Source organism: Rattus norvegicus, chromosome 6 (genome assembly GCF_021556685.1).
Source record: "Rattus norvegicus strain SHRSP/BbbUtx chromosome 6, alternate assembly SHRSP_T2T, whole genome shotgun sequence".
In the NCBI taxonomy this organism is placed as follows: Eukaryota; Metazoa; Chordata; class Mammalia; order Rodentia; family Muridae; genus Rattus; species Rattus norvegicus.
This window is the reverse complement of record NC_141539.1, coordinates 97,356,674-97,372,176: the sequence shown is the minus strand read 5'-3', so window position 1 is coordinate 97,372,176 and position 15,503 is coordinate 97,356,674. Positions and strand designations below refer to the sequence as shown.

General features: G+C 40.7%; 1 protein-coding gene across 23 annotated transcripts in view; it reads right to left on the bottom strand.

Moving 5' to 3' along the window:
* Window positions 1-15,503, bottom strand: part of Lrrc9 (leucine rich repeat containing 9) — an 88,748-nt gene that overhangs the window by 28,800 nt on the left and 44,445 nt on the right. For 9 of the 23 annotated variants that reach the window (XM_087552717.1, XM_087552714.1, XM_087552712.1 and 6 more), the window contains 5 exon segments: window positions 14,941-15,066; window positions 13,136-13,270; window positions 11,603-11,780; window positions 9,876-10,096; window positions 8,590-8,712 (listed from right to left, as the gene is read on the bottom strand). In XM_087552717.1, the coding sequence (XP_087408843.1) occupies window positions 8,590-8,712; window positions 9,876-10,096; window positions 11,603-11,780; window positions 13,136-13,270; window positions 14,941-15,066 (783 nt within the window). 23 annotated transcript variants of the gene reach the window in all.

Below are 15,503 nucleotides of genomic sequence, written 5' to 3'. Positions count from 1 at the left end.
GAAAACTATTTGGTGTGTTCCCATTCTCTTTAACTTGAAGTCCAATTCTTCAGCCTAGTCTTTTTTTTTTATTTTTTATTTTAGAGAGTGGGGGAGAGGAAACAGGGAGAGTAAGGAGCTGGAGCAGGAGCAAGAGGAGAGAGAGAGAGAGAGAGAGAGAGAGAGAGAGAGAGAGAGAGAGAGCCTAGTCTTTATGTCCCATTAATCATTCATAGATTTATAACATACTCCATTCCACAAAGAACTTAGAGCAGCTTACAGCAAACATAAAAAACAATAAAAACATGAATAATAAATAATGAAGAAGATCAAGACTAAGGACAAGGTAAGTTGAGCCAGCTAGGAAGTGGTGGCACACATGCTCAATCCCGGCACTCTGCGAGCAGAGCCAGGCAGATGTCTGAGTTAGTTGCAGGTCTAGATCACAGAAGGAGTTCCAGGACAGCTAGGGCTGCTACAAAGAGAACATGGAGAAACCCTGTCTCAAAAACAAAAACAACACTTACAGTCCAGACACTGCCTGGACCTGAAGGGACTCAGTCAACAGTTCTCTGCACCCAAATCCCATGGGAGGGAGAGCTAAACCTTCAGAGGGGCAGACACACCTGGGAAGCCAGAAGAGACTACACTCTGCCCACATTTCTGACTCCAGAGGAAAACACCTAATGCCACCTGGGACCCCGGTGCATGGGGGCTCCCAGAAAAGGTGATGCAGGCCCTCCTGGTTGCCACCCTCACCGAGAGCTCAAAAGCAGCCCCCCACGAGCAACTTGAGCTGTGGGACCACAGGTAAGACCAACTTTTCTGCTCCAAGCGACCTGCCTGGTAGACTCAGGACACAGGCCCACAGGAACAGCTGAAGACCAGTAGACAGGAAAGACTACACACCCGAAAGCAAAACATTCTGTTCCCATAACTGGCTGAAAGAAAACAGGTATACAGCACTCCTGACACACAGGCCTATAGTACAGTCTAGCCACTGTCAGAAATAGCAGAACAAGGTATCACCAAAGACAACCTGATGGTGAGAGGCAAGCACAGGAACCCAACCAACAGAAACCAAGATTACATGGCATCATCAGAGCCCAATTCTCCCACCAAAGCAAACACTGAATATCCAAACACACCAGAAAAGCAAGATCTAGATTTAAAATAATATTTGATCATAATGCTGGAGGACTTCAAGAAAGACATGAAGAATTCCCTTAGAGAAACACAGGAAAACATAAAGAAGCCTATAGAGAGAAATCACAAAAATCCCTGAAAGAATTCCAGAAAAACACAATCAAACAGTTGAAGGAATTAAAAATGGAAATAGAAGCAATAAAGAAACAACACAGGGAAACAACCCTGGATATAGAAAACCAAAGGAAGAGACAAGGAGCCTTAGATACAAGCATCACAAACAGCATACAATGGATAGAAGAGAGAATCTCAGGAGCAGAAAATTCCATAGAAATAATCGACACAACTGTCAAAGATAATGTAAAATGGAAAAAGCTACTGATCCAAAACATACAGAAAATCCAGGACACAATGAGAAGATCAAACCTAAGGATAATAGGTATAGAAGAGAGTGAAGACTCCCAGCTCAAAGGACCAGTAAATATCTTCAACAAAATCATAGAAGAAAACCTCCCTAACCTAAAGAAAGAGATGCCCATAAACATACAAGAAGCCAACAGAACTCCAAATAGATTGGACCAGAAAAGAAACTCCTCCCATCACATAATAGTCAAAACAGCAAATGCACAAAATAAATAAATATTAAAAGCAGTAAGGGAAAAAGGTCAAGTAACATATAAAGGCAGACCTATCAGAATCACACCAGACTTTTCGCCAGAGACTATGAAAGCCAGAAGATCCTGGACAGATGTCATACAGACCCTAAGAGAACACAACTGCCAGCCCAGGTTACTGTATCCTGCAAAACTGTCAATTAACATAGATGGAGAAACCAAGATATTCCATGAGAAAACCAAATTTACACAATATCTTTCTACAAATCCAGCACTACAAAGGATAATAAATGGTAAAGCCCAACATAAGGAGGCAAGCTATACCCTAGAAGAAGCAAGAAACTATCGTCTTGGCAACAAAACAAAGAGAAGAAAAGCACGCAAACATAATCTCACATCCAAATATGAATATAACAGGAAGCAGTAATCACGATTCCTTAATATCTCTCAACATCAATGGTCTCAACTCTCCAATAAAAGGACATATTTTAACAAACTGGATACGCAATGAGGACCCTGCATTCTGCTGCCTACAGGAAACACACCTCAGGGACAAAGACAGACACTACCTCAGAGTGAAAGGCTGGAAAACAACTTTCCAATGGTCTGAAGAAGCAAGTTGGAATAGCCATTCTAATATCGAATAAAATTGATTTTCAACTAAAAGTCATCAAAAAAGATAAGGAAGGACACTTCATATTCATCAAAGGAAAAATCCACCAAGATGAACTCTCAATCCTAAATATCTATGCTCCAAATACAAGGGCACCTACATACGTAAAAGAAACCTTACTAAAGCTCAAACCACACATTGCATCTCACACAATAATAGTAGGAGATTTCAACACCCCACTCTCATAAATGGACAGATCATGGAAACAGAAATTGAACAGAGACATAGACAGACTAAGAGAAGTCATGAACCAAATGGACTTAACAGATATTTATAGAACATTCTATCCTAAAACAAACAGATATACCTTCTTCTCACCACCTCCTGGTACTTTCTCCAAAATTGACCATATAATTGGTCATAAAACAGGCCTCAACTGATACAGAAAGATAGAAATAATCCCATGCATCTTATCAGACCACCATAGGCTAAAGCTGGCCTTCAATAACAATAAAGGAAGAACGCCCACATATACATGGAAGTTGAACAATGCTCTACTCAATGATAACCTGGTCAAGGAAGAAATAAAGAAAGAAATTAAAGACTTCTTAGAATTTAATGAAAATGAAGATACAACATACCCAAACTCATGGGACACAATGAAAGCTGTGCTAAGAGGAAAACTCATAGCTCTGAGTGCCTGCAGAAAGAAACAAAAGAGAGCATATGTCAGCAGCTTGACATCACATCTAAAAGCTCTAGAACAAAAAGAAGCAAATACACCCAGGAGGAGTAGAAGGCAGGAAATAATCAAACTCAGAGCTGAAATCAACCAAGTAGAAACAAAAAGGACCAAAAGTTGGTTCTTTGAAAAAATCAACAAGATAGATAAACCCTTAGCCAGACTAATGAGAGGACACAGAGAGTGTGTGTCCAAATTAACAAAATCAGAAATGAAAAGGGAGACATAACTACAGAATCAGAGGAAATTCAAAAAATCATCAGATCCTACTACAAAAGCATATATTCAACTAAACTTGAAAATCTGCAGGAAATGGACAATTTCCTAGACAGATACCAGGTACCAAAGTTAAATCAGGAACAGATAAACCATTTAAACAACCCCATAACTCCTAATGAAATAGAAGCAATCATTAAAAGTCTCCCAACCAAAAAGAGCCCAGGTCCAGACGGGTTTAGTGCAGAATTCTATCAGACCTTCATAGAAGACCTCATACCAATACTATCCAAACTATTCCACCAAATTGAAACAGATGGAGTACTACCGAATTCCTTCTATGAAGCCACAATTACTCTTGAACCTAAACCACACAAAGACCCAACAAAGAAAGAGAACTTCAGACCAATTTCCCTTATGAATATCGATGCAAAAATACTCAATAAAATTCTGGCAAACCGAATCCAAGAGCACATCAAAACAATCATCCACCATGATCAAGTAGGCTTCATCCCAGGCATGCCGGGATGGTTTAATATATGGAAAACCATCAACGTGATCCATTATATAAACAAACTGAAAGAACAAAACCACATGATCATTTCATTAGATGCTGAGAAAGCATTTGACAAAATTCAACACCCCTTCATGATAAAGGCCGTGGAAAGAATAGGAATTCAAGGCCCATACCTAAACATAGTAAAAGCCATATACAGCAAACCAGTTGCTAACATTAAACTAAATGGAGAGAAACTTGAAGCAATCCCACTAAAATCAGGGACTAGACAAGGCTGCCCACTCTCTCCCTACTTACTCAATATAGTTCTTGAAGTTCTAGCCAGAGCAATCAGACAACAAAAGGAGATCAAGGGGATACAGATTGGAAAAGAAGAAGTCAAAATATCACTATTTGCAGATGATATGATAGTATATTTAAGTGATCCCAAAAGTTCCACCAGAGAACTACTAAAGCTGATAACTTCAGCAAAGTGGCTAGGTATAAAATTAACTCAAATAAATCAGTAGCCTTCCTCTACACAAAAGAGAAACAAGCCCAGAAAGAAATTAGGGAAATGACACCCTTCATAATAGTCCCAAATAATATAAAATACCTCGGTGTGACTTTAACCAAGCAAGTAAAAGATCTGTACAATACGAACTTCAAGCCTCTGAAGAAAGAAATTGAAGAAGAGCTCAGAAGATAGAAAGATCTCCCATGCTCACGGATTGGCAGGATTAATATAGTAAAAATGGCCATTTTACCAAAAGCGATCTACAGATTCAATGCAATCCCCATCAAAATACCAGTCCAATTCTTCAGAGAGTTAGACAGAACGATTTGCAAATTCATCTGGAATAACAAAAAACCCAGGATAGCTAAAACTATCCTCAACAATAAAAGGACTTCAGGGGGAATCACTATCCCTGAACTCAAGCAGTATTACAGAGCAATAGTGATAAAAACTGCATGGTATTGGTACAGAGACAGACAGATAGACCAGTGGAATAGAATTGAAGACCCAGAAATGAACCCACACATCTATGGGCACTTGATTTTTGACAAAGGAGCCAAAACCATCCAATGGAAAAAAGATAGCCTTTTCAGCAAATGGTGCTGGTTCAACTGGAGATCAGCATGTAGAAGAATGCTGATTGATCCATGCTTATCACCCTGTACAAAGCTTATGTCCAAGTGGATCAAGGATCTCCACATCAAACCAGATACACTCAAACTGATAGAAGAAAAAGTGGGGAAGAATCTCAAACATATGGGCATTGGAGAAAACTTCCTGAACAAAACACCAATGGCTTATGCTCTAAGATCAAGAATCGACAAATGGGATCTCTTAAAACTGCAAAGCTTCTGTAAGGCAAAGGACACTGTTGCTAGGACAAAATGGCAACCAACAGATAGGGAAAAAATCTTTACCAATCCTCCAACAGATAGAGGCCTTATATCCAAAATATACAAAGAACTCAAGAAGTTAGACCACAGGGAGACAAATAACCCTATTAAAAATGGGGTTCAGAGCTAAACAAAGAATTCACAGCTGAGGAATGCCGAATGGCTGAGAAACACCTAAAGAAATGTTCAACATCTTTAGTCATAAGGGAAATGCAAATCAAAAGAACCCTGAGATTTCACCTCACACCAGTGAGAATGCTAAGATCAAAAACTCAGGTGACAGCAAATGCTGGCGAGAATGTGGAGAAAGAGGAACACTCCTCCATTGTTGGTGGGATTGCAGACTGGTACAACCATTCTGGAAATCAGTCTGGAGGTTCCTCAGAAAATTGGACATTGAACTACCTGAGGATCCAGCTATACCTCTCTTGGGCATAAACCCAAATGATGCCCCAACACATAACAAAAACACATGCTCCACTATGTTCATAGCAGCCTTATTTATAATAGCCAGAAGCTGGAAAGAACCCAGATGCCCTTCAACAGAGGAATGGATACAGAAAATGTGGTACATCTACACAATGGAATATTACTCAGCTATCAAAAACAACGACTTTATGAAATTCGTAGGCAAATGGTTGGAACTGGAAAATATCATTCTGAGTGAGCTAACTCAATCACAGAAAGACATACATGGTATGCACTCATTGATAAGTGGCTATTAGCCCAAATGCTTGAATTACCCTAGATGCCTAGAACAAATGAAACTCAAGACAAATGATCAAAATGTGAATGCTTCACGCCTTCTTTAAAAGGGGAACAAGAATACCCTTGGCAGGGAAGAGAGAGGCAAAGATTAAAACAGAGACTGAAGTAACACCCATTCAGAGCCTGCCCCACATGTGGCCCATACATATACAGCCACCCAATTAGACAAGATGGATGAAGCAAAGAAGTGCAGACCGACAGGAGCCGGATGTAGATCGCTCCTGAGACACACAGCCAGAATACAGCAAATACAGAGGCGAATGCCAGCAGCAAACCACTGAACTGAGAATAGAACCCCCATTGAAGGAATCAGAGAAAGAACTGGAAGAGCTTGAAGGGGCTCGAGACCCCATATGTACAACAATGCCAAGCAACCAGAGCTTCCAGGGACTAAGCCACTACCTAAAGACTATACATGGACTGACCCTGGACTCTGACCTCATAGGTAGCAATGAATATCCTAGTAAGAGCACCAGTGGAAGGGGAAGCCCTGGGTCCTGCTAAGACTGAACCCCCAGTGAACTAGATTATTGGGGGGAGGGCGGCAATGGGGGGAGGGTTGGGAGGGGAATACCCATAAGGAAGGGGAGGAGGGAGGGGGATGTTTGCCTGGAAACCGGGAAAGGGAATAACACTCGGAATGTATATAAGAAATACTCAAGTTAATTAAAAAACAAAAACAAAAAAAAACAATGACTTTATGAAATTCATAGGCAAATGGATGGAAATGGAAAATATCATCCTGAGTGAGCTAACCTAATCACAGAAAGACACACATGGTATGCACTCATTGATAAGTGGCTATTAGCCCAAATGCTCAAATTACCTTAGATGCACAGAACACATGAAACTCAAGAAGAATGACCAAAATGTGAATGCTTCACTCCTTCTTTAAAAGGGGAACAAGAATAGCCTTAGGAGGGGATAGGGAGGCAAAGTTTAGAACAGAGGCAGAAGGAACACCCATTCAGAGCCTGCCCCACATTTGGCAGTTTGAGGGGAGGGCGGTAATGGGGGGAGGATGGGGAGGGCAACACCCACATAGAAGGGGATTGTGAGGGGTTAGGGGGATGTTGGCCCAGAAACCAGGAAGGGGAATAACAATTGAAATGTAAATAGGAAATACTCAAGTTAATAAAGATAAAAAATAGCAAAAAGCAACAATAACATCAACAACAACAACCAACAAACAAAAATCCAACAAGAGCATAAATTAGATCAGATAAAAACTAGGGTTAGGGACAGAGAGAATATAGTATACTGTAGAATTTCTACTATTGAATCATAAAATTGGCCCTGAGTTTTTGACATACTAAAGTGAAAAAGGAAATACTTGCATAATATTGTTAGTGAACAGAACAAGACTCCCCCCACAAAAATATTTTCTCCTGACACCTTTTAAATGAGGGCAGTTAAGAAGGATAAGAGCTCTAACATATTTAGAGCGAATGTATACCAGTTAAATTAAGACTATGAGGAAGAATCCACCCTCAGTGAAGGCTGAATGACGGAATGAGTCCAATGTACACACTTCCAGAGAATTTATATTTATTGGAATAGGATGCTTTATTCAGTGAGACCCTGAAAATGTGGTATTAGTAATCTCTTCAGAGTGTCTCAGAGTATTAAACCACCAGGAGTTGTCTCTCAATTTTCTAGAAAATTTGATGTACATTTCTGTTTCTGCTAGATAATATTTCACGAGGGAACTGCATCCTTCATAGGATTGCCTGGCACTTACCTGTTACATGGATCCTGGGAGTCCCCCATGAACTCGTTATAGAGCCTGGGTGTTCACATGAAGATTTTGTGTTCATTCCTAAATCCTGGGTTTTCCATTTACTCTTTTTAAGAAATCTTACCACACTACATTTGTGGATTCAAATATGTTTTCCATAACTGCCAACATTGTATTTCCCCAGAACTAAGAAACATGATGGTACTCAGGTGTGTACTTCTACTCTGCCTTGTAGGATTGGGCCTTGTCTGCTGCAGCACTGATTAGAGATTCAACCCAGAACGCCACTCATCAGGCAGTTACCCATCACTGAGCTCCACCTTCACTGCTGCTTTTCTTAAAAGAGCTCTTTTTTTCCTGAGTGTCTCTGCATATGGAGGTCAGGGGATACCTTGGGCACAGGTCCTTCCTGTTTTTCAGTGCTGAGTATACCAGGCTACCTGCCCAAAGCATCTGAAGAGTCTTTTGTGTCTGCTTTCCATCTCACTGGAGGAGCCCTGGGGTTACAGGTGCAGAACTTGCCTAGCTTTACATGTGATCCAGAGATCCCAGCTCAGTGCCTCGTGCTGTGCTATGGGCACCTTACCTGCTGAGCCCACTCTTCAGTTTAGAGGCACCCAATTCACTGTATGAAAAAGTAAACTCCATCTTCCCTCTCTGCCTCATGTTAAGACTATTAAGAATTGGCTAGGTGAGTGAGTTGTAAGATCCAGAACCGAAAAGAGCTTTGGAAAAGGATATTTTTAATAAGCATGGTAGGGTTCAGTATAATTGTAGAGATAAATCAATATTCAAAATGCTTATGACCTATGAGTATGCAAATGTCTGCACTGTGGATCAAATATTATGATTCATAAAAAAACTTACAATTGACATTCCATCCAAGGCCTTCAGTTCAGAAAGATGAAATATTACAAACAGCCGGTAGTTTTCTTGGTTCCATATAATAATGTTTCCATACATGTCTAGAATGACCAAGTTGCATAAACCCTAGATAATGAGAATGCATTATATTATGTACATAGAAAATCAACCACACTCCATCAAGTTATTTTCCCAGAGGTGAGACAGCCTTGAATTTTAATATTTCAACTATATCGTATATATAATTATGGAATTTGAGTGTTCATGGAAAATAAGATGTTGTGGATTGCTGTTTGTATTTTGTTGCTAATTCTGCTCCCGCAAGAGAGGTGCCCAGACAAGGAGTAGATGAAGTATTCAGGTGAAACCTTAATTGGCCAGATAAGGCTTGAGCTGGTGATGGGGCCGTGGAAGGAAAAGGCAGGGCTGGAAGTTTTAGAGAGGGACAGATGAGGGAAGAAGAGAAAGATGAGGAGGACAGAGGGAGAAGATAGAGGAAGAGGAGGTAGAAGATGGAGTAGACCCATGTGGTCTGGAGGAGTTGCAAGTAGCTAGGGATTTCACAGCGGGGCAGTAGAGTAGTGTAATGCCTTATCTGTCCAACCTAGGTGTGCGGCTTATAAATATATTAACTGAGTTGTATTTTCTTTGCACGGGCATTTTGGGGTTGGAGATTTACCAATATAAATCTGGCTGGTATGAATGTAAGTTTCTGGTATAAATGTAAGTTCTTAGTGTTTTCCTTTCATGGGGCTAGAGGGAACTGAGTGAGACCAGAGTGGTTGTTGGGGTTCACTTGGAGCTAGCCGTGGGGGATGGACAAGATGCTGATGCTGGCACCTAGCCAGAACAAGCGTGGGTCCTTTTAAAATTATGCACTACAATAAGAGAGTCTCAGAAAAACAAATATTGTGTGATTTCCCTCATATATGGAGCTAGTGAAAACAAAGGCCATGAGGGTGGGAAGAGGAAAAGGATGAGGAGCAGGAGGTAGGGGCAGTAAGGGTATGGATATGATCACAACAACTGTATGTGCCGGGAAAATGTCGTAATGAAACAAATGATTTTGCACCACTAAGTATGCTGATAAAAAGTTACCCCATACTTGTATCAGAATGCTGTCATTTGTACATTTACATAAAATGAGGGCAAATGCATTTCAATAAACCTTGTTATTTGATATTCTTCCTTATTGTTTCAACAAACTCGGTGTAGTGAGCATGACTTCTGTAGTGTAAACAAACAGTAAATGCTATTAAAAGCAGAAAACTGAGAGCCCAGGCAGTCACCTTTAAGTTGTAGATCTCTTGGTTCACGGCTATGTAGTTATTGCTTATGTACAACTCGATCAGAGTGAATGTCTTTTGTAAAGCGCTCAGTGATGTGATCCTGTTGTTCTCGAGAGAGAGGGAGTGGAGATGAAGCATGTTATCAAACGTGTGCTTCTCCAGGCCGGTGAGAAGGTTGTTGTTCATGCTGAGGCGGCTTAGTTTGGTCAGCCTGGTGATGCCTAGAAAATCAGCAAAGCCAAGGAGAGACTCAGATGGCAGGTTAGTGTCAAACAGAACAAGCTAGCCACTGCACCGATGCTCCTTGTGTAAATCATTTCTTTCTCTGTGTTTCAGAAGGACAGAGTCATGTGTAGAAAGCTCCACTCATGCATCAAATTTTGATTTTGAATTTCTAAGTAGATTCACTTTTCTTAGATGTTAAAGAAAGGCATTTTGTAGGTAACAATTTCTCCTTCAAAAATAAAAATAAAAATATAATAGCTAGTAGATCTCATATTAAACTAACTCTAAAGATTAGAAACCAAAGTGTAAACGCTCTGGAAATTATGGACTCAGCCGTCTTAATGGCAACCATTTTTCCTAATTATCACATCACATGCCTAAAATTGTTTTTAGAATGAAATTTGAGGGCTGGCCATTCCCAGCAGGATCTAATGTTTACAGTGGAGAAGCATGCAGGCAGGAGAGAGAAGTTGAAAGAAAGTTTTCTCTTTCTCTGTTTAAAGACAAGGTCTCAGTATGTAGATCAGACTGGCCTCAGACTCACAGCTCACAGTTGTCCTGTCTCAGACAGCTGAGCGCCGGGGTTACTGACGCGAGTCACCACACAGCTGGCTGAAAGAACTTTGGAGTCACAGTCACCTTCGTCAAATGTGTGACACAGAGCCACAGGTAAAGGATACAATCATTTTCTTTCCTCAACCATAAAGGGTCGTGTGAAAACGCACTGCTTAGGGGATACAGAATTAAGCACAGCTGTTTCTAGGAAGGAAGACTATGAGACAGTTTTTAGCAGGCCAGAAGAGGAAACTTTCAAGTTCTTTCTTTTAAAGGCATCAAGCAAGGGACGGGATAGAATCCAAGACAGCTGCCGAATATTTAGTGTGTCTCAAAGCACGCTCTGTAAATGATGGGTTTTAGCTGCAGATAAGCACAAACTAATGTTATCTGGCGAATCTAGGGTAGCTGTTGCGGGGAGGAGAATTCACTCTCTGGCAAAGAATCTGATGTTAAACTTTAAACCATCAACATGCACTCATGTCTTTATGACTGAGATCTTAGGAAAGCAGATAAGTGGTTTGGAAGTGAAGCCATAGAAGATGTTTACAGGACTTTTTTTTCATTTTCTAATTTCCAGTGAGTATAATTTTCACTTCTGTTGACTTCACATTTCTAAATATCACCTTAATTCCACATCTTACACAATGAAGGGAGACTGTTGGCTCTTTCCCAAAGGAAGCCTCACTCATACATTTCTTCAGTGCTACAAATGTTCATGACCACTTTGACTACATGGCTACACACTGAGTGTAGAAATTGATGGTAATCCCCTGCATGAGAAAGGAGAGCTGGGGGGCTGACAGCTGCTGGGGTTCACTGTGCTTAGCAGTTCAGCTCAATCCTGTCCACAGGTATGCAGAAGATTCCAACACAGGCCTTCCGGAAGCTTCTCTAGACATCTTCCCCTTTGGTTGCGTGAGCTGTGGGGGGCTGTGACATCTTACCTTCTATCTTTGAGATGCAGTTGCCATCTAATGTGAGCTCCTCCAGGTTGACACAGGACTCAAGGCCTTCCATTTTGGAGAGGTTATTATTGCTGAACGATGCCCATTTCAAATTCTCCAATTTTTCTAGATTTGTGATTTCAAAGAGATGTTGTCCATCTAAATTTAAGGCAGTTATCTATACAATAATTTATATTACATGTTACTTCTGAATCTTGCAAACAAATTCAAAGTTATTAGATTTTAAAAAGCTAACAAAAACAATCCAAATGTGATACGTAAATGCTAGAATTCCTTCAGGAGCTAATGATGTGGAAAAGTCTTAGATTACAATGAAGTAAAAGCACGACAGGATTCTAATGGGATTTAGGGAGGTTGTTGTGATCTGGGCACAGTGGTGTGCCAGTTGGGTCAGTCACTGCAACTACTGGGACAGCTCCTGGTAGAGCTGTCAGTCCCTTTGGGGACAGCCTCAGCTGCAGAGTCACTTTGCTTCAGGGCACACTCATTCCTAGCCTGGCTCATTGTTAGTGGTGGTTATAAAAATCTGGCCATCTCAGCCCCACTTGGAACATATTTAAAGCATCACTCTGATTCCAGGATTTGGGACTACCATTGAGCCTGCACTGCAGCACAATAATAACCTATATTATATGAGAAAAATGCCACCAATGTTTCCCATTTTCAAGGGTTCTGTTAGCTTCACTGGTATCGTTCAAGTCTGCATTAGAGAGGACTCTGATATGGTCAGGTGACCTTGTGCAGCAAGAAGCCATTGAGGCTGTGACTTGTCCCTGGCTGAGGCCTCAATAATTCCCAGATTCTCTTGCAGAAATTTCTACTCCCTTGCCATCAGGATGCTGACTTGATCTCTGGCTCGGAGCATTAAGTTGGCTAAACTCAGTATCAAAGTCTACTCTTCACTTTATACCCTTCATTCTACGTCTCCAATTCCGTAATAACCATAGCTGAAGAGGAGTCCCTGCGACACCATTCTGGAACTTGGTCTTGTCGTTTCATGTTTTTAAACATCAACAACAATGGTACATTTATTACTTTAAAAACCATAAATTGCCTTATATGTTTTCTCAACTTTATTGAAGCATAATTTACCATTTACAATGATATTTAGAGTATATTATTTAATTTGATAGCCATGCATTATAAATTAAAGGCCGTGATCTCTTTGAGACGTGGACTCTAAGTAACTAAACTCGCAGAGACAGAGAGGAGATTGGTAGTTTCTGGCGATGGAGATGGGAGGGCAGGGAAATGGAGTCAAAGGGCACTAAGTTTTAACTTTTCAAGAACAGTGAGTTCTGAGGGGCTAACGTATAATATTATGACTACAGTTGGAAACACTGTATAATATACTTGAGATTTGCCAAGGAAGTACATCTTAAGTCTTCTTTTCCCATTTTATCTCTTTGTGTTTCTGTTTCTTATCTATCTGTGTCCTCTTCATGGTTCACACCAATGTTTAATACAGAGATTAATGTAAGCTGACACAAGTTTTAATGAATGAGTCATTACCTTCAAGTACCAGTTCCCAGTCAGATGAAAGTGGGGTCCTAACTTTGAAATCTGGGTCAGAATTTTGGCAGAAGGCCATATACTGAGCATCCGAGGTCTTTCCTCTTTAGAGCTAGAATGCTGTAAGAGAGTTAACTAATAAAAAAAAACAAAATGAATAAAAGGGACAGCATAATGATGTTCATTTATACACAGCTAAAAAGTTTTATTTCCCACAGAAGGTGAATAGCCCAATTAATGATTTTAAAACCTTCCCTTTCCCTTAAAATATTCTCCATATCCAGATAAGTTTTAATTTTCAGTTTGTCTTGTTTTCCTACCCACAGCTTTAAGAATGTTTATACTATGAACATCCATATAATGCTCCCATGAGACCACACATGATCTAGAACAGTACCACTGTCCTGCAGGCCCCTTGGGTCCCAGTCCAAGGGCTCCCCGCATCTCCCCTTAGATGGGATCCCTCCTGCATGTTTGTCTACCATCCACTCCTTTCTCTCTCTCCTCAGACACAACGCATCATTAAGCCCTACAGTGTTTGAATTTTTTGGAAACCAAACTGTGCATTGCACTTACTTGCTCCTCAACACTCTGCAGTTCGTCTGTGCTGCAACACTGAGCTGGGTTATCTGTAGTCAGTGGTGTGTAAACCCCCTCTGTCTCTCTCTCTCCCTGCTCCTTCCCTTTTCTAGACAAAGTCTCATGTAGCACAGAACATCCTTGAACCTCCTATGTGGCTTAGGATGGCAAATTTCTGAGTCCACTGCCTTCCCCTCCCAAGCATACCAGATACAGATATGCACACCACGCCTGGTTCGTGGGCTGCTGAGAATTGAACCCAATGCCTTTTGCATGGCAGACAAGCACTAACTGAGCTACATCCCTGGCCTTGTACAGATTTCGCTTAATGACTCTGCCGACCGTGAGTACTGTTGCTGAGCCCAAGGCTATCGAGCACTCCCCCTGTGATACCCTCGTGCTCTTGGGCATGACTCCTGGGCATACTCAGGGTTTCTTCAGAGAATACAAAGTTACAGAAGTTTGTTGGGGAGGGCAAGGAAGGGAGGAGAGGGAGTGAACAGAGAGGTAGGAAGTCAAATAAAATTTCCAAAACAATTGTAACAATTATAGTTGCTGTTTCATATTCTGGCTGCAACAAACTTTTTGGCAATCTGTATTAATTGGCAAATCATTGTGTTTGAACCTTGGTTTTTGAATGTTAGTATGGTAAAGAATCATTTTCTGAATTAGCTGGCTCTTCCGATATCCTACCCAGTAAAATGCTTTCCAACCCCCTTCATTGTTTTGTTTTCCCTCAGTTGGTTGTCCACATCCAAAGTGCAGGATTCTCTCTCTGTAATGTATGTATCTCTATCCTGCAGGCTAACAGGTTAGCTTGTTTTTAGCAGGTTACACATGAGACTGATACTAAGTAGAATGTGTACTAATGCTCTCTCATAGCGTCCTCAGCTTACTGCATACATAAATACTGCTTATTTTCATGTAGCCTCTAGAAAAGACTCAGTAAGTTCATGTGATTAGACAGTAATTACCCTAAAGATATTGGGGGAGGGGCTGTCATTTGGGGCTGATCCAAGATAATTCATAAAGCCCGCTGCCATTTATGGGGGAGGGTATGGGAGGCACATTGATGTAGGAAAACTGTCAAGTGATAGCATCAGTATATGTCGATTTTTATCAATATGCTAGGAGAGAATATCATTCTTAGTGAAAGAAAATAAGCCAGAAATGTGTTATTTGTATGTTCCACCTGACACAGGGAAGAGTTACCTACTGATGCTAACCTGAGTAATCTTTGTTCCACTAATGAATTTCAGAGCTGCTCTGGTTTCTTCTTCAGAGATGAGGAGTCCGTCTAAGTGCGTAAGAGTCTTTAGTCTGCCAATAACACTCAGCCTCAATGTGGCTGGCTTGGGAAAAAATATCAAAAAGTTCATTTTCATTAGACACCACATGTATCATGGCATGGGAAAGTAACACTTCCTTTCCATATAATTGAAAACTGTATATCCCTCTTCTAAAACTACTTAGCTTCTAAAACTAAAGACTTAATTTCATTCTTTAAATAATAGTTGGAATTAAATTATGTAAGGATAAATCTGTTCCATTTTCAGGATGTGAGTTTACTGCTCTGGGTGGGAGATCCCAGGAGCTGTTGGAAAGTGTCTGGTGAAAAGGATGATGGGAACCACAGTGGAGACTCATGCTTATTGAGTGGGCAGTAAGCCAAGGAGCTCTGAGCTGAACTCAGTAAGTTGAAGTCCAACTTGACTACAGGGAGATAGTGGCCATTGGAGAAGTCTGCTTTGGTAACAGAACAAAACAGAACAGAACAGAACAGAACAGA